We start from the raw sequence: 24,490 nt of genomic DNA on the forward strand, positions 1-24,490 counted from the left end.
TGAAGACTTGTAAAATTCAATTTATTGCGCATTTAAGATTGCATCAAGCATTTTCTGTATTTGTGTACTTAAAATAAAATTAAAATTCTCGATGCAACGCGGTGGCCATAAATAGTTCACCTTGAATTTGAATATTTCCCAATGATGCGAAAGAGGCTATAAAGATGTAAGATGTCAGCAGCTGAAGAGGGGGCGCAGCTACTTCCAGGGCAGCGCTAGTTTTCCTGTTTCATGAACGCGGACAAGACGTTCGCTGGGCGTATAGTATTTGGATGGTGGCGGCGGCGGCGCCTTGATGGTGAGAATGCCATCCGAGGAGATGTCGGAGATGACTTCGTTGGCATTGTAGCCACGCGGGAGCAGATACTTGCGCACAAAATGTCGCTCTACGTAGCCATTGGCGCCCTCGCTGCGCTTGTTGTGGTTGCCTTGCACAATGATGTAGTCGTCGTTGGTCTTCACCACAATCTCGTGCGGCCGGAACTGGCGCACGTCGATGTCAATGCGAAAGCCCTTCTCATCCGCATGCACCCGCTCGCCGGAGTAGTAGTTGTCCCAGCGCATGGGATATGACCAGTCGTAGGGCGTCGATTGTATTAGCTGGTTGCGCACTCGCCTGCTCACCAGCTCATCCAAAGGGCGCAAGTAGTCGCTGCTGCTGCTGTTGGCGGGCCACCAGATGCGCGGATCGTCCCATAGGTACGGGTACAGCTGGAAGTCATATGGCTGATAGAGTGGACGTGGTCGATCCAATTCCCGGGACAGATCGCGATACGTGGTCGGCACCAAAGTCATTTCTACTAGCTTACTCGTCTCGAATGCTTATAAAATTTGTTGATGGTGCTGTCGGCGCTTTTATAGCCTGCCCCAGACAGAGGCCACGAAGTCAGAGACGACGACAACGACCAAGTGGCCTCGTGCGATGGCTGCGCCGGATGCGGATGGCTGATGAATCATTTGCCCGATGCGCGAAGGCCAACAAACAAGACACAAGCGTGTCTAACGGCAACTGCAAAATGCAATAATATTGGACGCGAGTCAAGTGGACGTCATCAAGGAACCGGCCGTCGGCCCAAGGGGCGGGGCGGGCGTTTTTGGGGCGCCGAGTGCATGCGGCGGCTGCCAAGCGTAATAAAACGAAAGTGTATTTGATTTGTTGATGTGTTTTTTATTTTTTATTTATGTAAATACTAATTCTACAGCTATTATTGAGGGACTAGATTAGCTTATAGTATAGGATTCACTGTTCCTTCTTCTCCTGCTCCTTTTCAGCAGGTTGATCCAATGGAGGATTTGGCTTTACATTCAGTTCAGCTGGTCCCGTTTGTTGTATGGGCACAATGCGTTCCTGGAGCGCCGCCTCAACAGCTGGCGGATTGGGTACACTGATGGTGAGAACACCATCGCTGCTCAGGCTGGACGTTGTCTTCTCTGCCTCGTAGCCCTCGGGCAGAGTGAAGCGACGCAGGAAGTGACGGGAATAGTAGCCACCTTGTGCATCCTCCTCCTGCTCAGACTTTCCCTCGATGACGACGCTGTTGTTGACGGTCTTCACTGTCAGTTCGTTGGGCTTGAATTCGCTGACATCCAGTGACACCTGGTAGCCGTTCTTGCCAATGGTGGCTGCCGGTGTAAACTGCTGCTCCTGTGTGCGTGCTATCTGCTGCCAATTGCGAGGCACAGTCAAGCCTGTCCACATCTGCGGCTCGTGGAAAAAGGCCTGGAACGGCGACACACGCGGCAATCTGGTCAGCTCCTCGGCCATACGTAGAAACATGGGTAACGAACGCATCTTTGTTGAAATTGCTTGATTTGTAATAACTTTAATCACTTGTGAAATTCTCTCTTTTTAGCTTTCTACTGCTTGTCGGCAGTTGTGTTCACTTTGACGTACTTTGTTCAAATGTGGAGAGCTGAAAATGCCGGCTGCCTTTTATAGGAAATGTCAACGCATTCGAGAATGTTCTCGCACTCTCCCGACTTGGCAGCTGATGCAATTGTGAATATTCTTATACGGCTGGCATTTACATAGATAGTATTTGTTGAGGGCATGCTATATACTATTGCATGTAAAGTAAAAATACTTTTCATTTCTTTTAATTGTTGCTCAACAATGGAAGTTTCAAGAAATTTACCAAAGCGCAGCAGTTTTTATTTACAAACACCAGTGCGGTAGGTCAGTTCAAAAAATAAGAAAGAGAATGAGAAAAAGTGAGAGAGGGAGGGCAGTGAGAGTGGTTTATTGAGAGTATACACCGGTGTGTGTTCTCAGCAAAATGAGATTGCTTACATGTGTGTGTGTGAGGCATGGGGCATGGGCGTAGTAAAAGGGTCTGCTCTTTAAAATAATTATGATATAAGCTGCGCGTGAAAAAGATTAGATTTTATCTTGTCAAAATAATAATTATGTATGTATATTAAAGGCGTAGCTTCCACCTCCTCTCACAATTACCTACATCTCTTATATTCTTGCGTCTAACCCATTTTCAACGTGCGTGTTAAACTTGTTTATATATAGAATTTATATACATACATACAAGCAATTATTGCATTAAAATCAAATTTATTCCGCAACCGTATATGTATATTGTTTATTTAAATAATTGTATATCATGTATAAGTAAATTTGAATTAAATTATATTAGAAGCCAAAGAGTAAGTGCAGAGTGGAATGTTTTGCATTTTAGATCTCACTGCGGAAGACCTTCCTTCTCGGCCCACTCCAGCCAGGAGCCACGATAGACGCTCAAGCTGTGAGTAAAATATGAATATTAATATATAGATAACGTTCCAGACCGGGGGGAAGGAGAAACCCACTTGGTAAAGCCCACAGCCTTGGCGATCTCTGTAGCTTCCTGAGCACGTCTGCCCGAGCGACAGGTGAATATGATATTTGCATCATTCGCCGGCTTTGCTCGTCCATATTTCTTTTCGAACTCCTCCGAGTCGGACTTCAATGCGGCCTCCAGTTCGGGCACTGAAAGCCATTAGAAATATAAATATAATAATCAAAAAGTATTTAGCTTAATTTTATACACACAGGGCACATTGAGGCTGGAGGGGATGCTGCCCGTTGCCGTCAACTCCTCCGGATTGCGCACATCGATCAGGTAGATCTCTGGATGGTTGGGCACATCTTTGACTTGTTCGTATGTAGCGTCCATTATTTTGCTTGATTAATATGCAAATTAGCAGCACTCGAAATAGTGCTTTCACCTGGTTTGATTGCTGACGGATCACTAAGTTCTCTGTTTGACGAATCGTTGGCACTTATAATGGGCAAGAGCGAAGCTACTGTCAAGACGATGACGAAAGCGTCGACAGCGACAGCGACGGCGGCGTTGGCAGCGCCAATATTAATGTTTATCAGCCGCATGCTTCAGCTACAATAAAGCAACCGCAGCTGGACTCAGATTCGGATTGTTAATCGAAATCTAACCTGTAGCCGGTTTTCATTGTTGTTGTCGCTTTGTGGCTTAGCGCTGGCGACAACCGCCACCGGCCAATCATCGAATTTCACCTCAGACGCTGCTTCAATGCGAATAGCGTTAAATGTTTTGTTTTACAGACAGACGCCAGCAGCAGTTGCTGGCTGTTTACTATTTGCAAAATGTATCGAGTTTAAATTCTAGCAAAGGGTGTCTGCGGTTTGTGTTTGTATTTTTTGGCGCGCTCTCAAAGTTCGACCTCGACGTTGAAAAAATTGCATTGAATCCAGACAATTCCCAAAGCTTTTCCATGAAGAACTTCACTCACTTGTTTGCTCTCAAAGCTCAAGTTAAATAAATTCCCAATTGTTGCTTCCAGTATCCAAGCTTTTTCAAGTGCCGGTTCTGCGGCCTAGAACTTCGCGATTTCGCCGCAATCAACTCAGTTGTGTTCGCTCCAAAAAGCTTGAATAACTGCATTCAGTCCAGAAAATTCCCAACAACAGAGCTTTTCCTGGCTTGGGTATAAAAGTCAACTCTGTTCTCAGCAACTTCACATTTGCGTCGCGACATTCGAGTTGAGTTGTGATTGGAGCATTAGCCCAATAAAACCTTCGCTAAACAATCAACCCCTCACCTACACACGGAAAGCAGCTGGGTTCAGTGAACCTCCACCAGATACAGATTCTCAATTTGTGAATTGATTTCAAGCGAAAAAAGAAGAAAAATGCCAGACATTCCATTTGTGCTGAATTTGGATGGCCCTGAATCCATTTTCTATGGCCACGACATGTTCCCCAACCGCATGTATCGTCGGCTGCATTCGCGGCATCACGATCCCCTGGATTTGCATACATTGGGTATGATTGCCCAGTTGGGTGCACATGCTCGTCATCTGGTGGCCCAGAAGCACAGTGGCGAAATAGGCAACACCCGATCCACTGGCCAGGACAAAGAAGGCAATTATCAAGTGCATCTTGATGTGGGGCTGTTCGAGCCAGGTGAGCTAAGCGTCAAGCTGGTGGATAATTGCGTCATCGTTGAGGGGAAACACGAGGAACGCGAAGACGAACACGGACACGTCTATCGCCATTTTGTGCGTCGCTACCCCTTACCCAAGGAGTACAATGCAGACGCTATCGCGTCAACTTTAACTGACGAAGGAGTTTTGACTATAACGGTGCCCCCCTTAAATCCCAAAGTTGAGGGAGCCGAACGCATCATACCGATTAAACACGTCGGGCCATCCGATCTCTTTGTCCAGAAGAACAACGGGCAAAAGGAGTCAATTGAAGGCGCAGCCAAGTAAACAGCATAAGAAGCGGCAGCAGCAGCCAATGATGCACTCAAGTGATTTACCAAGACTCTCGTTTTTAGTGCACTCTCAATATAATCAAATAATGCACGCTACATTTTTTAATAATTCATATGTATGTAATACCCATTGGAGCATTTATTTATTTAAATTTTAGCCCTATATAATAATTCATATAGATTTAAAATTTACTCAAATTATGCATCAGTATTAATAAATGTATTTATCTATCTAAAATTTTAGTCTCTTATATGTATTTTTAATAAAAAGTATGTTTATTTGTTAAGTACTTTTAATCAAAGACCGCCATATTAATTAATCGAAATAGTCGATATGTTTTTTATTATCAGCTGTAATTATCGGGTGGGTTGATTTTATGGTGAATGTTTGTGAATAACAGTGCCATAATGAGTATCTCTGCATTCTGACATCGATTTTTTAAAGTGACCATCATGTGGCTCCTATTGGGTTATTTTTTTATATTTCTACTTGGCCACACTAATCACAACAATAATAAATAAACACAAAATGCTGCAACGCGTTCAACCGAGAGTAGAAAATCCACGTTATGGCCAATTAATTATAGGTCCACCTGGTTCTGGCAAGACAACGTACTGCAACGAAGCGTATAAATTCTATAAGGAGTTGGGTCGGCAAGTGGGTGTCGTCAATTTGGATCCAGGCAACGACAACATGTCCTATCAACCGGTAGTCAACGTAATGGAGCTGATTACGGTGGAAGATTGCATGGAGCACATGCAACTGGGACCCAACGGCGCACTCATGCATTGCGCCGAGTACCTGGAAGAGCATTTCGAAGATTGGCTGCTGCCGGCACTGAGAAAACAGAGTGCAACCCACAATTACTTTCTCTTTGACTGTCCTGGTCAAGTGGAGCTCTACACACACCACACTGCCATGGCGCGAGTTTTTGAGCGCTTGGAACGGGAGCGCTACAACTTGGTGACAGTTAATCTCATCGATTCGCATTACTGCTCAGAGCCAGCTAAATTCATAGCCACGTTGCTGATGGCGCTGAATACGATGATGCGAATGAGTTTGCCGCATGTGAATGTGTTGTCAAAGGCGGATCTGCTTCGTAAACATGAATCGAAGCTTCACTTCAACGTTGATTACTACACGGATGTGCTTGATCTGAAGTATTTACTGGAGAAACTAGATGATGATCCCACAATGCGCAAATATCAGAAGCTCAACGAGGCTATTTGCTCCCTGGTGGAGGATTATGCGCTGGTTTCCTTTAAACTGCTGGATGCTTTTAGTACAGACAGCATGCTCCGGCTGCGCAATCACATTGACAAAGCGAATGGCTATGTGTATAAAGCGGGCGAAGAGCAAACGGTGAATTCTCTGCTAGCTTGCGCTGTGGGAGCTGAAACCGAGGCCATGCGTCAGCAGCGAGATATTGAACCTTATACGAATCAGCAGTAGCAAACAGATGTATATAATATATGTATATATAATATAGTTATATTTATCTTAAGTTTGGAAGTTTTGTTTTCTCAACATCCCGTCGCCAAAATTTTGCTTCGAGAACTGAACAGATTGTGAACAAGTAGAAAATATCATTTTGGTGACTGGTATTTCCCGTGATAAACTGTGCTTTCAAATTGTTCTACAAAATATATATATTAGTTGCTAAGCAAATAAATGAAATTAATTACATATATATTCGAATTTTAATTGATATATTTAAATGAAATGTTCCTAATCACTGTTTTTATGGGCAGCACTATGCAGAAAAAATATCGGTTGAAATCGATAAGCAGTGTTGTCATTGATAGGTAATTGACACTATTAGCCGTTACCAGGAAATTGCGCGGTTAGTTTTCGGCAGTTTGATTATGAATTTAACTAGAAGGTTTAACTTCATGAAAAATACGCACAGATTATTTAATTCATTCATGTTTTGCATACAGATAAAGCTAAATGGCGACGTAACTTCTGATTTGAGTTTCGCTTATGTAATTTATTTATAAACTTAACCTTGGCATATTCATTAGTTCAGTTTCATAATATCTTGGAATGCGAGAATTCGTTTTATCGCTTCCAAGTTGCTGAATTGCACTCCCAGCTTCAACTTGGCACATTTAGCGGCGATAAGGCGAGAAAAAAGTGAGTTTGAAATGCGAACTACACAGAAATCAGCATATTTAACGTTGACTTTAGGAAGCACAAAAACAGTGATTAAAACTAAAAACAAAATGGAGTGGGGCTTATGTTTGGGGCCTATAAAAGGCGCTGCGAATCCAGTGCTTAATTAGTTGCGTTCGCGCGGTCGCCTCGACTAACGGGTTCTAATTGTGAATATGTGCTAAAGTGAAAAAAATAGTGAAGTGTTTAATTGCGCAGTGAATCGACAAGGATTCGCAGGATAGCGGACAACGAATATTGAATACCTCAAAATCAAGGATAAAACGGATTACCAGTGATACATGCAATACAAATAAAAAAATATTTGTGCCTGCCATAAAATGGCATCCAAATACATTTATTTCTTAGCATGGTTGCTAATTCTCAACCAAGTGTGCGCCGAAGAAGGCGATATAATTATGTCTGATGATGATGATCAAGATATAGAGTGAGTGAAGGAATATGAATTGTGTGTAAAGTACAATAGAATGTATTAAATTACATTAAACATGTGTAATAAACTTGAAGCTTTTCCTATACAACAGAAAATGCTTGATCTAAAATAAAAATAATATAAAAGTGAAATGTTCTTTCAATATATGTATATGTATACTATATACCATATAAGCATATAATTCTATTCTATATACTATATTTAACTTTTATAAATCATCAAAATATATTTCTGGAATTTCAAGCGACTTCCGCTTTTGCTACGCAATTTTTTTTTTCTTAGATAAAATCATGTTGTTTAGCGAAAACATATTTCGTATTTGAATTTATATTTTATCTAATTGAATGCCTTTGGGCACTGTATTCGCTACTTGATAGTCCCCTGGCTCAGTCGGCTCCGGATGTTGATAATAAGGAACGCCAGGAACGTCATTTCGATTTTGGATTTCGCAAGGCGCCTGCTGTGAGGTGCGCAATATATGAAATTATTGTAGGAATATATATATATGTATGTAATATTGATATCAAATATTAACCTTTAGTGGCCTCTATACCAACAACTACAAAGATGCCCAGGCTGCAGGCGTTGAGTTTGGTGGAAATCTGCTTCCTATTAAGGGCAGGCTGAAGACCTCCAAGTGAGTAGTATAGTCAAAGCAGTTATATTGGAGCATATATATAAATTGAAAACTCTCTGCATGCAGTGCAAACTTCTTCAACAATGCTCTTGGCATATTCGGCTTGGGAAAAGGGTAAAATTTCTCAGATTATTTATATAGTTTGTATATCATATATCACGTAATTCCCCAGTGTGAAAGGCAACTTTTATGGAAATACCGCTCAATCGTTGAGAGCGTATAGCAAATGCGCAGAGTTTCTATTGCCACAAAATGTGCTATCCCAATGCGATGGCAAGGGTAGGTGTCAAGTGTATTGCCCGGATGGTTACACGTTTTCCCAGGACACAAAATCCCTGGAACTTTTTTGCAGCAACGATGGCTGGATAATAGTCAACTCGGACTTTACTCGAGTGCCGCCTTGTCAGGCTGTGTGCCTTCCGCCATGCGAGAACAATGGCATCTGCCTACAAGCAGGCATATGCCAGTGTCCGGAGAACTATTCAGGCCCGTTATGCCAGCACAAGAAGTCCGTGTGTGCCGCCAAGCCGCCAGTGCCCAAGAATTCCAAGGTGTCCTGCAAAAATAAGTGAGTTGAGTGGGCTATATCAACCAATATATATATAGAATATAATATTTTCTGTTAGTATTTGTAATGCTCAATGCATGCGAGGCTTTCAGTTCCCGGACGGCAGCAGCATCGCCAACATCGAATGCCGCTATGGTCAGTGGGTGCATTCCAAAACTGGCCTTGCCAAGATGCCAGACTGTGGCCGTAAGTGAACAGCATATTCCAGTTATATTATGTAAGCTGACCTTCCATATCTTCAGCAACCTGCTCGCCGGCATGCGAGAACGGTGGACAGTGCATCAGCTTCAACATCTGCCAGTGCTCCAAGATGCATCGGGGCTCATATTGCCAGTACAGTGAGCATAAATCCAGATATTCTTAAATTAATTTGAATACTTATAATTTGTATATCAGGCATTTCCAGTTGCAATGTAACCAATACGCATTTCAATGGCAACTATAAGTGCGCCTACGACATGGAGGAGGCACGCTGCACCTTTAGCTGTCCACAGGTGAAGGGTCTGCAGGTGCAAGGGCGCCTCGACATGGAGTATAAGTGCAGTTATCGGGATGGTGTTTATTTGCCTGCGCCATTGCCAAAGTGCATTTTCCGTAAGTCTCTCCTTCAACTATAATAAAAAGAAGTTTAATAAATTTAATATTATATTTAAATGCACAGCTCCTGGATATACCATTCGATCGGGCAGCGTGCAAGTGACTCATATGCAACAGCCGGGCCGCACGTATCATGGCGCCTTTAGCGGGGAGATTACCTCGGAGCTGAGAAGTCAACGGGAGATTCTGTTGGCGCTGCTGGCCAAGTACAAGGATCTGGAACGTCGTAGCGTAGGTCGATATTAGAAATGATCGTGCAGCACCTCATGCTTTATCTACTGTGCAGGAATGGTGGTCATCGGAAGAAACACAGTCAACTCTCAGCAGTTACTCCCTATACATGAGCGGCGAGATGGATGTGGTCATCGATCAGTCGCCAAGGCAAGCGATGTGCACCACCTGGGGTGGCATCAATATAAAAACTTTCGATGGCTTGGTTTTCAAGTACGTACATATCGATTAGTTTAAGTTAATGAGTAAATTTAAATAGGCTTAAGAGTGATTAGCCGATTGGCCACGATAAGTACTTGCAATATCGATAACCTAAGCAAATGAGTGTATTGCGATAGCTGAGATAGCAATATTAATCGGCTGTTTGTTCTTATTGCCGCTATAATTTCATTTTACGGTTAGAGCACCTTTGTCCTGTTCCCATACCTTGATCCTGGACAAAGTGTCTGGCACTTTTGATGTAACGCTGAAGGCATGTCCCTATGGCTCTGGCTATGGTTGTGCGCACGCACTGAAGATTCAATGGCAATCGGTGCTTTATGTCCTGGAGAACTTAAGTGAGTAGCATTTTACAAGAACTCTGAATTGAAATGATTTTCACTTGCTTTATAGATGGCACCATACGCTTGTCCACGCCCAACAAACAGTTGCCCATACCCGTTCAGGTAATGGGCATGAAGGTGATGCCAGTGGCGCAGCATGTTCAAATTGATCTGGAATCAATCGGGCTCAAGCTCGACTGGGATCATCACCAGTATGTGGCCGTGCATGCAGGTCCCGCCATGTGGGGCAAAGTGGGTGGTCTGTGTGGCTCTCTGGACGGTGATTATCGCAACGATTTGATGTCTCGAACTGGCAAGAAACTGGAGACAGTGAAGGCATTCACCGATACATGGCGTGTGGATGACCACAGTGATATGTGCCGAGTGGAGAACAGTGCCGAATTGGAATTTGGCATTGAATCCTGTGAGCAAAGCAAGCTACAGAAGGCAGCCACTGTTTGTGAGCGTTTGCTGGCCAACGAGAAGCTCAGCGACTGCATCAAACCTTTCAACTATGACGCACTCATCCGCACCTGCATCGCCGACTATTGCAACTGTGCGAATCGCGAGAAGCCCGAAAGCTGTAATTGCGATGCCATTGCCATGCTGGCCAAGGAATGCATGTTCAAGGGTATTCAATTAGAGCACGGCTGGCGTAATCTGGAAATATGCCGTGAGTGAAGAGTTTGTATACATCATCATATCTCATTTACTTATCATTATGGAATATTTCAATAGCTATCAGCTGCGGCTTTGGACGCGTCTATCGCGCCTGTGGGCCGGATGTGGAGCCAACGTGTGAATCAGGTCTGACAGCTGCTGCACCCACAAAAGACAAGTGCAACGAGGGCTGCTTCTGTCCCGAAGGCACGGTCCAGTACAAGGATGCGTGCATCACTCGAGAGCTCTGTCCCTGCTCGTTGCGTGGACGTGAATTCAAGCCAGAGGCAACGGTCAAGAAGAACTGTAATATTTGCACCTGCAAGAACGGGCAATGGAATTGCACAGACGATAAGTGTGGCGCACGTTGCGGCGCTATTGGTGATCCTCATTATCAGACTTTCGATGGCAAGCGATACGATTTCATGGGCAAGTGCTCGTACTATTTGCTGAAGACACCCAACATGTCTGTGGAGGCGGAGAACATTGCCTGCTCCGGCGCCGTGTCCGAGGCACTCAGCTATGCGGCGCCCGATGACCCCTCTTGTACTAAGTCTGTAACCGTGCGATTCGTACTACGAGACGGTACTCCGACCACAATCAAACTAGATCAAGGTTTAACGACGGTCATCAATGACAAGCCCATTGCCAAGCTGCCAAAGATGTTGGGCAACGGTGAGGTCCTGATAAGACGCGCTAGCTCTACGTTTCTGACCGTGGACTTTGCCGGAGGCATACGCGTCTGGTGGGATGGTGTGTCGCGTGTCTATATTGATGCACCGCCGAGCTGGCGAGGCCAGACGGAGGGTCTGTGTGGCACATTCAATTCCAATACTCAGGACGACTTCCTGACACCCGAGGGCGATGTTGAGACGGGTATTGAGGCATTTGCGGACAAGTGGCGCACCAAGGACACCTGTCAATTCCAGGCGGAGACCCACCAAGGACCGCATCCTTGTACCCTGAGTCCAGAGAAGAAGGCGATTGCAGAGAAGCACTGCGACTGGATATTGCAGGACATATTCCAGGAGTGTCACTTCATGGTGGAGCCCGAAAAGTTCTACGAGGACTGTCTTTATGATACTTGCGCCTGCAAGGACGAGCCCGAGAAATGTTTCTGTCCCATTCTCTCTGCTTACGGCACCGAATGCATGCGACAAGGAGTCAAAACTGGTTGGCGCATGACTGTAAAAGAATGCGGTGAGTATAGGTAGCTCATCTTAATATATAACATTGCATCTACATCTCCTTTGATTTCATTAGCTGTCAAGTGTCCCATGGGTCAGGTGTTTGATGAGTGTGGCGATGGTTGCGCCTTGTCTTGTGACGACTTGCCTGGCAAGAACAGCTGCACCCGGGAGTGTGTCGAGGGCTGTCGCTGTCCACATGGGGAGTACGTCAATGACCAGGGCATCTGTGTGCCCAAGCATAAGTGCCATTGCAGCTTTGATGGCATGATATTCCGGCCTGGCTACAAGGAAGTGCGTCCAGGTGGCAAATTCCTTGATCTCTGCACCTGTGCGGATGGCGTTTGGGATTGCCAGGATGCTGATCCGGGCGATGATGTTAAGTATCCACCCTCGTCGGAGCTGCGCAGCAAGTGTGTCAAGCAACCATTTGCGGAGTTCGCCAAGTGTGCACCCAAAGAGCCGAAAACCTGCAAGAATATGGATAAGTATGTGGCGGACTCTGTAGATTGCCTGCCTGGCTGTGTCTGCATGGAGGGCTATGTCTACGACACATCTCGGCAAGCTTGTGTCCTGCCCACGAACTGTTCTTGCCATCATGCTGGCAAGAGCTATGACGATGGCGATAAGATCAAGGAGGATTGCAATACGTGCGTATGCCAGGCCGGCAATTGGAAGTGCTCTGACAATGGCTGTGAATCCACGTGCAGCGTGTGGGGTGACTCGCATTTCACCACCTATGATGGCCAAGACTTTGATTTCCAGGGCGCTTGCGATTATGTGCTCTCCAAGGGCGCTTTCGAGAATGGCGATGGCTTCAGCATTACCATACAGAATGTGCTGTGTGGAACAATGGGAGTCACTTGCTCCAAGTCGCTAGAAATTGCATTGACTGGGCGGGTAAAGGAATCATTGCTGCTGAGTAAGGATTCGGCTTACAGCGTAGATCCCAATAAGTCGGCCATTAAAAGTGAGTAGCTTGTTGTTTGATCGTTATCGATATAACTGATAGCAAGTAAGAAGTGGTAAATATTAATATCGATACATTTATATACTAATGCCATTTCCATTTTCCAATTAGAGCTTCGAGACAGCGTCAATTCCAATGGCCACAATGCGTTCCACATTTACAAATCAGGCGTATTTGTTGTTGTCGAGGTTATTCCACTGAAACTACAAGTGAAATGGGACGAAGGCACGCGTGTTTATGTCAAATTGGGCAACGAATGGCGCAACAGGGTCAGCGGCTTGTGTGGCAATTATAACGGCAATAGCCAGGATGATATGCAAACGCCATCACTGGGCTTGGAAACAAGTGCCATGCTCTTTGGTCACTCCTGGAAACTGCAGCCACATTGCGCAGCACCCGTGGCACCAATCGATGCCTGCCGCCAGCATCCAGAGCGTGAAACGTGGGCGCAACTCAAGTGCGGCGCCCTAAAGTCAGAGCTTTTCGAGCCCTGCCATGCGGAGGTGCCACTGGAGCGTTATCTGAAGCGTTGCATCTTCGACACGTGCGCCTGTGATCAGGGCGGTGATTGCGAGTGCTTGTGCACGGCTGTCGCGGCCTATGCAGATGCCTGTGCCCAGAAGGGCATCAACATACGCTGGCGATCTCAACATTTCTGCCGTAAGTCAATGAATTCCAAATATAAATCATAATATATTTGTTAATATTTTCTTCTTTTCAGCCATGCAATGCGATCCACACTGCTCGGAATACAAATCCTGTACGCCCGCCTGCGCCATAGAGACCTGCGACAATTTCTTGGACCAGGGCATTGCGGAACGCATGTGTACGCGCGAAAGCTGCGTCGAGGGCTGCCAGATTAAGCCCTGTGAGGATGGCTTCATCTACTTGAATGACACCTATAGGCAATGCGTGCCCAAGGCAGAGTGTAAGCCTGTGTGCATGATAAAGGAGGGCAAGACCTACTATGAAGGAGACGTAACGTTCCAGGATGCCTGTGCCACTTGCCGATGCTCGAAGCGCAAGGAAATCTGTAGCGGCGTTAAGTGCGATGAACCCAATACGCCGGCAACGTCTGCGCCATATATTAAGGGTACCACCGAACCACCGTTAGCCACGCAGAACCAAACGAAATGCGTGCGAGGCTGGACACGTTGGTTTGACAACGACGCCGATACCACAGAGAAGATAGTGCGGCTTAACGATGAGGAGAAGCTGCCGCGCTACGATCGCCTGGAGAGCATCTACGGCACCTGTCTCAAGAAGTACATGACCAAGGTAGACTGCCGTGTGAAGGGCACTCACGAGCCGCCCGAGCAAATGGATGAGAATGTTGTTTGCAGCCTGACTGAAGGTTTGCGTTGCATTGGCAAGTGCCATGACTACGAGCTGCGCGCGTTCTGCCAGTGCGATGGCGAAACGGAGCTCACGACGCCTAAGCCAATCGAAAAGCCCCAAATCGGCGCCAGCTGCGATGTGGGTGTGGTCGAGTACAAAGAGTATCCCGGCGATTGCCATAAGTTCCTCCACTGCCAGCCCAAAGGCGTCGATGGCGGCTGGGTGTACGTGGAGAAGACGTGTGGCGACTTCATGATGTTCAATCCCACTATGTTCAATTGCGATCACATTAGCATTGTCCAGGAGCTGAAGCCCAGCTGCGACAATCGCAAGCCAGAGCCTGAGCAGGAGCCTATTATGCAGTGTGACGACGACAAGATCTGGTCAGAGTGTGCCAACCAGTGTGAGAACACTTGTCACTACTACGGCAGCATTCTGCGTAAACGCGGCCTGTGTCAGCACGGCGAGCACTGCAAACCGGGCTGTGTGGATAAACTGCGTCCGGACTGCCCCAAGCTGGGCAAGTACTGGCGTGATGAAGACACCTGCGTGCATGCGGACGAGTGCCCGTGCATGGACAACGACGAGCAGTATGTGCAGCCCCACAAGCCCGTTGTGGGTGAGCTGGAGATTTGCCAGTGCATCGACAATGCCTTCACGTGTGTGCCCAATAAACCGGAGCCAGTGCCAGAGCCAACGAAAGGTAAGTGGGCAGACAGCATCAATTGAACGCCGATCCTACAATGTTTCTTTTTTTTGCAGAGACTTACGAGCCTATAATACCTATAGCTCCGATTACTCTGACGCCACCATTGCATTGCGCACCCGAGCGGTAAGATGTGTGATGATATCTGTCATAGCTTTATCTTATTCATTTTAAATTTTTTAGTCTCATGCCCATGATTGAAAATGGCCAGGATTCATTGCCGGATAGCATCTTTAATGCTAGCTCCCAGCTGGCTCCAGAGCATGCGCCGTACAAAGCGCGTCTGAGCAAGAAGCCAACGACTGACAGCGGCAGCTGGTCACCACAGATCAACGATCAGATGCAGTACTTGGAGCTGAACTTTAAGCATCCGGAGCCCATATATGGAGTCATCATGGCTGGCAGCCCCGAGTTCAATAACTATGTGACGCTCTTCAAGGTGGAATGAACAATTTGCTAACGATTGAAAAAGTCAATATATAATTATGTATGTTTTAGATTCTGCACAGTCACGATGGCATCGCCTATAACTATCTGGTCGATGAGACGGACATGCCGCAGTTGTTTAATGGACCATTGGATTCCCGAGAGCCCGTGCAGACACTCTTCAAGATACCCATTGAGGCGAGCTCACTGAGAATTTATCCACTCAAGTGGCATGGATCGATTGCAATGCGTGTCGAGCTGTTGATTTGTGGTGAGCTGCCAGTTGTCACTTTGCCACCACCCACATTGCCCACAAGCACAGAGCGTCCGTCCGTGCATTACGAGCTGGAGTGTGTCGATGAAATGGGCGTGGACAAGGGAGCGATGCATGCGCAACAGATACAGGCGAGCAGTTTGTGGCAGCTGCACCAATCGGCTAAGAAACCACGTTTACTTGACCTGCTCAAACTGTCCACACCCCAGGCATGGCGTCCACTTGCCAATACGCCCAATGAGTTTATCGAATTTGATTTCCTGGAGCCGCGCAATGTATCCGGTTTTATTACCAAGGGCGGCTCCGATGGCTGGGTGACTGGCTATAAGGTTATGTTCTCAAAGAAGAAACCTACTTGGAACACGGTTCTGGCACCCAACGGACAGCCACGTATATTCGAGGCAAACGTGGACGAGCAAACGCCGCGTACCCATCACTTTAAGAAACCAATCCTGACGCAGTATCTGAAGATTGTGCCCGCCAAGTGGGAGCGCAACATAAACATGCGCATCGAACCCTTGGGTTGCTTTAAGCCATATCGTGAGTAGTTGAAAAACTTCAGCCGGATAATTCAATTGACTTTAAATACATATTTTTACCTATAGCTGAGGTGAAGGAGGAGAAATACGAGGAAAAAGTGGAGCCCACCAAGTGCAATGTGTGCGAAGGAATCACCAGCTCCAGCCCCGATGCCAAGAAGTGCCAATGCAGTGACCAGCTCTACTGGGACGGCAACAAGTGTGTGCAGCGTAATCTCTGCCCTTGTGTGGAGAACTATGTCATCTATCCGATCGGCAGCAAGTTCGAGAATGCCGCCTGTGAGGAGTGTGTCTGCGTTTTGGGTGGACGCCACAATTGTAAGCCTAAGAAGTGTGCACCGTGCGAAGAGCGTCATCTGCGTCCGGTCATAACCAGCGACTGCTTCTGCAAGTGCGAGCCATGTCCCAAGCACCAGCGCCTGTGTCCATCCAGCGGCGACTGCATACCGGAGATTCTGTGGTGTAATGGCGTGCAGGATTGCGCGGACGATGAAGATGCTAGCTGTCGGGACTCATTCACAGTAGAGCCCGATATCAAGCGAGAGAAGAACGAAAGTGAGTGGTCGTCCGATGTTTGGGAATTACATATATGAAAATTTTAAAATCATTATATTTTAGCCACGGTTATCACCTGCCCTGCGCCTGTTTGTCCACCCCAAATGAAGATCAAAATTATTGAGAAGAAGGCACGCAAGATGTCCAAGATCTTCACATTCCACAAACAAGTGTCCATTGTGGATGACGGCGTTAGCATAACGAAAACCAAGTTTATTTCCACAAACGAGAAAATATTGGCCATGCCCGGCAGCGAGCTGAACTACCAGGAAGAGGAGGAGTGCAGCGAATTCACCTGCGTGCCGATACCCACCAAGGAGGTGAACAAAAACGAGACAATCACCTGCGTGGAGCCCAAGTGCCCGGAGAAATACGATGTCGAGCTAGACATGAGCACCGCCAAGGCGGGCGACTGCCTCCGATATACGTGCGTGCTGCGACCCAATAAGGATGATGTGTGCGAGATTAGCGGCAAGAGCTTCACCACTTTCGATGGCACCATGTTCAAATATAGTCCCTGCAGCCATATACTAGCCAGAGACATACACAACGGCAGCTGGACCATATCGGGTAGTGATTTGATAATAATAACTAAGTTAGGCAATTACTTATTGTTTTTGTTCTTTGCAGTTCATCAGCAGTGCAGCGATGAGACGCGCAAAGTGTGCCACAAAGTGGTCAGTATTCAGGATCTGCAGGCCGGCAATGAGCTAGTACTGTTGCCTCATCTCAAGGTGAAATTCAATGGCTTCGAGTTCACCGTGGATCAGCTCATCAATTCGCCCGTTTGCAAGGCCTCATTTGTGGTCTCACAGCCGGGCAAGACGTTGCTCGCCGTGTCCACCAAATATGGCTTCTGGGTGCAATTGGATGACATTGGTATACTCAAGGTGGGCATCTCCTCCAAATTTCTACGCACTGTGGACGGCCTGTGTGGCTACTACAATGGCATTCCGCGTGACGACAAGCGCACGCCCGATGGTCAAGTCTTGGCCAACACGGAGAAGTTCGGCAAGAGTTGGTACGACAAACGCATACCTCTGGATCAATGTGGCGATCAGAAGTGCACCAGGCAGCTGCAGGCCAAGGCGTTGCAGCTATGTAACATCATCAAGTATGTATTCCGTTAGACTTCCCTAGATTTTCTTTAGCTAATCCGTGTCTCCTTGCTCTGCAGCCACCCCACCTTCGCCAAATGCCACAAGGCTGTCAACTATAAGCAGTTCTCCAACAACTATTGCCTGGAGGCTGCCTGCGATTGCTTGCTGGCAAATAATGGAGATGCCTCGGCATGCAAGTGCAACATACTCGAGAGCTTCGTGAAGAAGTGCCTCAGTGTCAATCCACTGGTGCAGCTAACCACCTGGCGAGCGGTGCATCAGTGCGAGATTAGCTGTCCGGCTCCCTTGGTGCACACCGATTGCTATAAGCGGCGCTGTGAGCCTTCCTGCGACAATTTGCATAGCGATGATTGTCCTGTGCTGCCGGATGTCTGCTTCCCGGGCTGTTATTGTCCCGAGGGCACCGTTCGCAATGGCCCCAAGTGTGTGCCCATTGCCGACTGCAAGGACTGTGTGTGCAAGGCATTGGGCAACTCCAAGTACCTGACCTATGATCGCAAGAGCTTCAGTTTCAATGGCAACTGCACCTACCTGCTGTCCCGGGATGTGGTGCTGCCTGGTGTGCATACATTCCAGGTGTACGTCAGCATGGATGATTGCAAGAAGCTTGGCCAAGTCAGCGCCATGGACGGTGCCAGCTGTCCCAAGTCGCTGCATGTGCTCAATGGCGACCACGTGATTCATGTGCAGCGTGTGCCGAATCAGCCAAAGGCACTGCAAGTGCTGGTGGACGGCTTCGAGGTGAAGAAGATGCCATACAAAGACAGCTGGATAACGTTGCGCAAAGTGGTGGGCAAGGAACTGGTGCTTTCTTTGGCCGAATCGCACGTAGAGCTTACAGCCTCATTCGAGAATCTGATCTTCACGCTCGGTGTGCCCGGCATCAAGTATGGCAGCAAGATGGAAGGACTTTGCGGTGATTGCAATGAAGACGCCAGCAATGACTTGAAGCCAAATCCGGCCAAGAAGAAGCCGGGCATGGATGTCATACAGAGCTGGCAGGCCGATGAGCCCAAGTTGGGCTTAACCGATGCCCAGGAGTGCTTGAGTGAGGATGTGCCCAAGGAGCACTGCATACCACTGCCGCCAGAGAAGGATCCCTGCCTGCAGTTCTACAACGAGAAGCTGTTCGGCAAGTGTCCGCTCGTTGTGGACCCCATTGGCTATGTGTCGGCCTGTCAGCAGGATATCTGCAAGCCGGGCAACACCCAACAGGGCGTCTGTTTATCCCTGGCCGCCTATGCGAAGGAGTGCAATAGTAAGGGTATCTGCACGGACTGGCGCCGTCCAGAGCTTTGTCCGTTCGAGTGTCCCAGCGACATGGTCTACGAACCCTGCGGCTGTGCCAAGAACTGCGATACAGTCAAGGCCATGACCGACTACGATGCGGTTAACATAAAGACCGATACGGTGTTCCACACGGTGAGCAGCGACGATATGTGCCTCAGCTCGGAACGCTTTGAGGGTTGCTTCTGTCCTGCTGGACAAGTTATGGATGACGGCAAATGCATACCAGAAGCGGCGTGCACCAAATGCGATGATGGTGAGCACCTGCCTGGCGATAAATGGAAGCAGGACAAGTGCACCGATTGCCAGTGTGATGCCAAGGGGAAGACCTCGTGCGTGGAGAAGAAGTGTCAAGTGGAGGAGAACATATGCGCCGAGGGCTACAAGCCACAGACCATAGTCAGTGCCGAAGAGTGTTGTCCACGCTATCGCTGCGTGCCGGAGCCCAAGGAATCGCAAAAGCTGTGCCTTGCTCCAATGATGCCTGTGTGTGGACCAGGTCAATTTAAGAAGCAGAAAAATGATGTCAACGGCTGTCCACAGTACATTTGCGGTAAGCTTTAGCTCTTGGATTTTAATAACTAATTTTGTATTATTATATTGCTGAATGGATTTCTATAGAATGCAAACCCAAGGAGGATTGTGATCCACTTGAGCCACCGCGTCAGCTGTTGCCTGGCGAACAGCTCGTCAAGATCGAAGAAGGCTGTTGTCCCACTCAGAAGATTGTCTGCAAACCGGATCAGTGCCCGCCGGCCCCAGTCAACTGTCAGCAACGCTTCTACGAAGTCAGCACACAGAAGGCAGAAGGCGCCTGCTGTGCCACACACAAATGCGGTACGCATAACAAATTTCATTGAATCTAATAAGAGCTAATTAATAACTTTGATTCTGTGCCCGCAGTGCCGCCCAAGCATTTGTGCATTGTGCAATATGAGATAGACGAATCGAGCAGTTTTACCAAGGAAATTGGTGACAAGTGGCAGCATGCCAAGGATGTCTGCAAGCAGGAGCAGTGCGCATATGGACCCGATGGCATTGCACAAGTTATCAGCACGCTGCAACAATGCTCAATGGACTGTCCGCCTGGCTATAGCTATCAGAAGCTGGACAAGAGCAAATGCTGCGGCGAGTGCGTGCAGACGTCCTGTGTGTTCGAGAACAAGCTGTACGATGTTAATGCTGTATGGAATTCACCCGACAATTGTACACACTATGTATGCCTGAAGAAGGATAAAATACTAATGGTCAGTTCCTCGATCGAGGTCTGCCCAGATGTCAGTCGCTGTCCGGAGCATTTGCAGTTTGTGGAGGGCTGCTGTAAGCTCTGTAAATCTGAGCCAATCATTGAGAATCAATGTAAGTGGAGTAGAATAATCCGATTATTGCTATTTGATAATTTCGATTATATTTCATTGCAGCCAACTGTTTGCCAGTTTCTCTGGCCGAGCCGCTGACGAAGGAGCTGCTAAAGTATACCAAGCCTGGTCATGGTGTCTGTGTGAATGCAGAGCCTATTAAGGGCTTCACGGATTGCGAGGGCGCCTGCAGCTCGGGCTCCAAATATAACAAACTTACGGATGTGCATGAGAAGTTCTGCACCTGTTGCACCATCAAATCCTACGAAACGATCTCAATCAAAATGGTCTGCGAAGATGGTTTCACATTCAATCAGCGCGTAAGCTACATAATTAGTGTTATATTTTGTGTTGTATTACTAAAAGATTCATTTTTAATTGACAGCATGAGGTGCCATCGAATTGTGGTTGCTCGCCGTGTGCTGAGTTCTCAGAGAGCGTGATAGATATGCGAATGGGTGAATCGAAGCAAAAGCCACTGTCATTGCTGCAGTTTATTGGCCATTGAAGTTGTAGATGCTCTGCTATCCTAGTTTGTCATAATAAATGCATTTACTATAACTAAAAATAAAAGAATATTCCAAAAATCCAATTTGCTTTATGACTTCCAATTGGAAAAGCTTTTAAGCTTTGATCGTTCACTAAAGCTGTGTCAGTTGATACTATCGATATGTTTAAGTGCCGATATATGCTGATCACTCAGTTCATCTCTATTAGCAATAAGAGTAAAGTGAAAATTTCATAATGTGCCATTGCCATGCCACATTCAACGAGTTCAGCTTAACTCAATTTATTGCGGCGCCTAGAGCAGCGCCAATATTTGTCCATGGCACGCAACAGACCAGCGGCGGGCAGTCATTATTTTTGCTACTGGCAAGTCTGGCAGCCATTAAAAAAAGAATGTTGTGGCACCTTTTGATAATGCAGTCGACATTGCCGTTGAGCTGTTTATGAAAACTTTGCGGCTTTCAGACTCGGACTCAACTTCACTACATTTGCATTTCAATAATTAATTGTTATTGTTGGCTGTGCGCACTCCGTGTTTGTTTTTCACATGTGCAGCAACTATATGCATGCACTTCCCTTCGAGTAGACAGCGCAAGGCTATAAAAATGCGTGCCAGCAACAACGTAAGTAGATACGTAAGCACGTGCACACAGACAAACGTACATACGTACGTAATAACAAAGACGTTGACTTTTCTGTGGCGGACGTTAATTTATTTACTGCTGCGCTTCGCAAATGGCACTGCCCCCTCGCGCTCTCACTCTCTCGCTCTACACACACATAGCTGTCCCTCTCTACGAAGAACCGCAAGCAATGCGCGCTCTGCACTTTTGCACATTCATTGCATTTTATTTATTGTATGATTCAACAATTTACGTAAGTTAGCGACGCGAATATGAAATTATCCTTTTGTGTGGCGAGCCCAGCGAAACTTGCCCCCAAGGAAGTTGACAATAAAAACACGTACACACGCCTATTATGACAGGCTTAAGGCATTTTCTTTTTTTTTTTTTATAAATGCAATGCCAAAGTACCTGGCTAAGTTATTGTTCCGGCCCCCTTTCGTTGTATTTGTGCATGTTTAATATGGCCCGTGGCTGGGCTTATAAAGTTTTCAATATGGCGGCGCAAATCTTAAAGAGAGGCAAGTTCTCTAATTTGCCATTGACATCAATTAGAGTCTAAATTCAGCAGCGGGAAGGGCCTATACCTATATAACGACAATTTTTATATGTATGTGTGTGCACATATATTAGATGGGCGCTGGGTCACAGAAATTGAGGAAATAACCAATTAGACAGTTGACACACACACACACACACACACACACACACACATGCATTCATGCACATTGGAGTATTTATATTTCCCTCTCGCTCTCTCTGAGTAAAACTCTCATTGGAATATATATTGAAATTTAATGGAGCATATGCTGCATACAGGTGATAAAAATCATCATATTTTGTGCATATTGTGTAAGAGAGTGTAGTCTATATAATTGCCCAGAAGTAATCTCAAGCAGGAAATGAACACTGACATGGCTAGCGATACGAAACACACACACAAACATACACCAGCATAAGCGGTAAACGGTAAACACTTTTCACACACACACACACATACATACATACGTGCATAGACACATCAAAATTTATTTTTGCCCAGCGATTACCAAATCGATATGCAATTTTCCTAAATATTGTACTTATTGGTATATACATATGTATATATATAGTATATGTCCTTACATCTGTACGGCCGCTTAAAAATCTAAAATGCAAAAATCGTTTATTTGCTCAAGAGCCGTTAAAATGTACAAACTGCAAGGCGATGGCCAAATGTCTCGATATGTGTATGTGTGTGTGAGTGTGTGTGCTTGGGCTGATTCGTTCGGCCGCTGCAAAAAGTCAAATATGGCCATTTGTTGCAGGTTTCAATTTCAGTTGATTGCATACAGAGAAAGAAGCAGAGAGTGAGAGAAAGAGAGAGAGGGAGGAAGAGAGGGGGAGAGTGTGAGTGTTGCAACTAGCTTGCTACCTTCAATGCCATTGACGAAGAAACTGTTGTAGATATTTGGACGTGCAGTCGAGCGCAAAAAAGCAACAGAGACATCGACGACAGACGGTCCGACCAGAGTCAGCGCGACTGTGTGCGGGCTGTGTGTGCATAGAGACATATGTAGAGCTCACACACACACACACACACACAGATGTAAAACATACAAAAATTATAAGGATATACGCTACGTGCAGTCAATAAATAAAACAGTTCCAGTAGCAGTCCTTGCCTGGCAGCAACTACCAAGCACATATGCCCTACCAAAAGAAACACGTTCGATTTAATACAAATGCGCTTAGGTGTAGGCGAGTGAGGCGGCAGAGGGGGATTGAGCGGGGCGGCTGCTGGGTGGGATTTATGCCAAGCGACGTTTTAAGTCTTCGTCGCAGCAACAGCTGCTTCCTCGCTTCCTCTTCCTCTTCCTCCTCTGCTTCTGCTTCAGCTTCCTTTGATGCTGGCACAGCTGCGCTTACGAATGCGCTCCATAAAGTCATTGCATTGCATTTGCCTGGTTAGCAATTTGTAATAATTTTCCTTCTATGATGGTTATCTAATTTTGTATGCTCAAATAAATATGTTTTTTAGTTACCCCCTGCTGACTGCGCATAATTTTGTGTAACCTGTTCGATTGGCCTACCTGCCCGGCATTAAATCAAACATAAAACTTAAATTTCAGATTAGTTTCTCTAATGCAATTGCAATTGTAATTCCAACTCATTTATCATATTCCCAATCAAAGTTATGGGCAATTTTTTGGGGTTAACAAAAGTCTTTGCATAGTTTCGAGCTGGTCGACTGGGGCTAAGACCGGCATTGTCCCCATTTCAACCCTGTGGCAAGTCTATAAATTGTGATTTTACATTCCGAAAACTCTGGGCTACAACTTTGGCTACTAAATGGCAAAACAGTTAGCTTGATAAACAAAAACTCGTTGCATACCTTTTTCTACCATGGCCAAAAGTGCAAATATCTGAACAATGCAAGCTGATATGCTGACTACTGACTACTGACTGCTGACTGCTGCTGGCTTTGCTATTTTTGAACTTAAGAAACTCACAGATACGCACACATGCACAGAGGTGTTGATTGTGTGCGTGGGGCACATTAAGTTTCGCATTAAATTCAAAATACGTGGAAAATGCGTATGGGAAATGCAACAGCTGCATATTGTTTGATAAATAAATAGCACACATACATACAAACGCGTCTTCCACTTGCATATACATATATATATATATGTATATATATAGATAGCGCATACATAGTCAAATACATTTGCACACAGAAGCATACACACACACAGAGACAGACTCGCATACATTTTGCTATTACCCAACGCAATGATTTTTCGGCACAAGCTGTTGTCAGTGATATATGTGGGAGAGTCTATCTGGCAGACGCACATGTGTGTGTGTGTGTGTGTGTGAGTGGGTGTGAGACAGCGTGTGCTATCAAGTTGCCTCTCACCTTTGGCGTTGCATTTGCACTTTAACATTTAAAGTTGCTTTTGTGTGGCGATGCGGCTGATTAGAGAGAAAAGGATGCAAAATTTATTGCAACTGTCTGCGAAAGATAATT

General features: G+C 46.3%; 6 protein-coding genes across 6 annotated transcripts; 3 read left to right on the top strand and 3 right to left on the bottom strand.

Annotated features, from left to right (window-relative positions):
* Positions 1 to 120: 120 nt before the first annotated feature.
* On the bottom strand, positions 121 to 1,004 carry LOC108651793 (heat shock protein 27). The gene has a single exon (XM_018101684.3). The coding sequence runs from the start codon at positions 793 to 795 to the stop codon at positions 199 to 201; it is 597 nt and encodes a 198-aa protein (XP_017957173.1). The 5' UTR covers positions 796 to 1,004; the 3' UTR covers positions 121 to 198.
* Positions 1,005 to 1,147: 143 nt separating this feature from the next.
* Positions 1,148 to 2,376, bottom strand: Hsp22 (Heat shock protein 22). Its single transcript, XM_018101686.3, has one exon. The coding sequence runs from the start codon at positions 1,790 to 1,792 to the stop codon at positions 1,241 to 1,243; it is 552 nt and encodes a 183-aa protein (XP_017957175.1). The 5' UTR covers positions 1,793 to 2,376; the 3' UTR covers positions 1,148 to 1,240.
* A 175-nt stretch (positions 2,377 to 2,551) lies between these two features.
* On the bottom strand, positions 2,552 to 3,711 carry LOC108651796 (rhodanese domain-containing protein CG4456). The gene is made up of 3 exons (XM_018101688.2): positions 3,041 to 3,711; positions 2,818 to 2,977; positions 2,552 to 2,751 (listed from the first exon to the last, which is right to left on the bottom strand). The coding sequence occupies exons 1-3, from the start codon at positions 3,162 to 3,164 to the stop codon at positions 2,691 to 2,693; spliced, it is 345 nt and encodes a 114-aa protein (XP_017957177.1). The 5' UTR covers positions 3,165 to 3,711; the 3' UTR covers positions 2,552 to 2,690.
* A 255-nt stretch (positions 3,712 to 3,966) lies between these two features.
* Positions 3,967 to 5,029, top strand: Hsp67Bc (Heat shock gene 67Bc). Its single transcript, XM_018101685.3, has one exon. It carries the CDS (start codon positions 4,156 to 4,158, stop codon positions 4,735 to 4,737), a length of 582 nt encoding a protein of 193 aa, XP_017957174.1. The 5' UTR covers positions 3,967 to 4,155; the 3' UTR covers positions 4,738 to 5,029.
* A 176-nt stretch (positions 5,030 to 5,205) lies between these two features.
* Positions 5,206 to 6,245, top strand: LOC108651791 (GPN-loop GTPase 2). Its single transcript, XM_018101682.3, has one exon. The coding sequence runs from the start codon at positions 5,272 to 5,274 to the stop codon at positions 6,193 to 6,195; it is 924 nt and encodes a 307-aa protein (XP_017957171.1). The 5' UTR covers positions 5,206 to 5,271; the 3' UTR covers positions 6,196 to 6,245.
* A 771-nt stretch (positions 6,246 to 7,016) lies between these two features.
* Positions 7,017 to 20,939, top strand: Hml (hemolectin). Its single transcript, XM_018101689.3, has 27 exons — positions 7,017 to 7,345; positions 7,729 to 7,818; positions 7,893 to 7,988; positions 8,055 to 8,102; positions 8,161 to 8,556; positions 8,615 to 8,742; positions 8,799 to 8,894; positions 8,953 to 9,150; positions 9,218 to 9,384; positions 9,440 to 9,597; positions 9,787 to 9,941; positions 9,997 to 10,599; positions 10,665 to 11,786; positions 11,850 to 12,743; positions 12,855 to 13,403; positions 13,465 to 14,784; positions 14,844 to 14,913; positions 14,971 to 15,226; positions 15,286 to 16,027; positions 16,093 to 16,581; positions 16,645 to 17,151; positions 17,212 to 17,695; positions 17,759 to 19,542; positions 19,611 to 19,826; positions 19,893 to 20,348; positions 20,411 to 20,667; positions 20,733 to 20,939. Exons 1-27 carry the CDS (start codon positions 7,239 to 7,241, stop codon positions 20,853 to 20,855), a joined length of 11,511 nt encoding a protein of 3,836 aa, XP_017957178.1. The 5' UTR covers positions 7,017 to 7,238; the 3' UTR covers positions 20,856 to 20,939.
* Positions 20,940 to 24,490: the final 3,551 nt, after the last annotated feature.

Source organism: Drosophila navojoa, chromosome 4, assembly GCF_054131105.1.
Source record: "Drosophila navojoa isolate 15081-1374.11 chromosome 4, UAZ_NAV_1.0, whole genome shotgun sequence".
In the NCBI taxonomy this organism is placed as follows: Eukaryota; Metazoa; Arthropoda; class Insecta; order Diptera; family Drosophilidae; genus Drosophila; species Drosophila navojoa.

What these genes read in the sequence shown, in the direction of transcription:
- LOC108651793 (XM_018101684.3), bottom strand. Translation starts at nt 795, where the DNA reads ATGACTTTGGTGCCGACCACGTATCGCGATCTGTCCCGGGAATTGGAT.
- Hsp22 (XM_018101686.3), bottom strand. Translation starts at nt 1,792, where the DNA reads ATGCGTTCGTTACCCATGTTTCTACGTATGGCCGAGGAGCTGACCAGA.
- LOC108651796 (XM_018101688.2), bottom strand. Translation starts at nt 3,164, where the DNA reads ATGGACGCTACATACGAACAAGTCAAAGATGTGCCCAACCATCCAGAG. An exon ending in CTCCAGCCTCAATGTGCCCT is followed by an intron (nt 2,978 to 3,040) that starts GTGTGTATAAAA and finishes AATGGCTTTCAG; the next exon opens with TGCCCGAACTGGAGGCCGCA. An exon ending in AAGGCTGTGGGCTTTACCAA is followed by an intron (nt 2,752 to 2,817) that starts GTGGGTTTCTCC and finishes TTTTACTCACAG; the next exon opens with CTTGAGCGTCTATCGTGGCT.
- Hsp67Bc (XM_018101685.3), top strand. Translation starts at nt 4,156, where the DNA reads ATGCCAGACATTCCATTTGTGCTGAATTTGGATGGCCCTGAATCCATT.
- LOC108651791 (XM_018101682.3), top strand. Translation starts at nt 5,272, where the DNA reads ATGCTGCAACGCGTTCAACCGAGAGTAGAAAATCCACGTTATGGCCAA.
- Hml (XM_018101689.3), top strand. Translation starts at nt 7,239, where the DNA reads ATGGCATCCAAATACATTTATTTCTTAGCATGGTTGCTAATTCTCAAC. An exon ending in ATTGCCAAAGTGCATTTTCC is followed by an intron (nt 9,151 to 9,217) that starts GTAAGTCTCTCC and finishes TTAAATGCACAG; the next exon opens with CTCCTGGATATACCATTCGA. An exon ending in GTTTCACATTCAATCAGCGC is followed by an intron (nt 20,668 to 20,732) that starts GTAAGCTACATA and finishes TTTAATTGACAG; the next exon opens with CATGAGGTGCCATCGAATTG.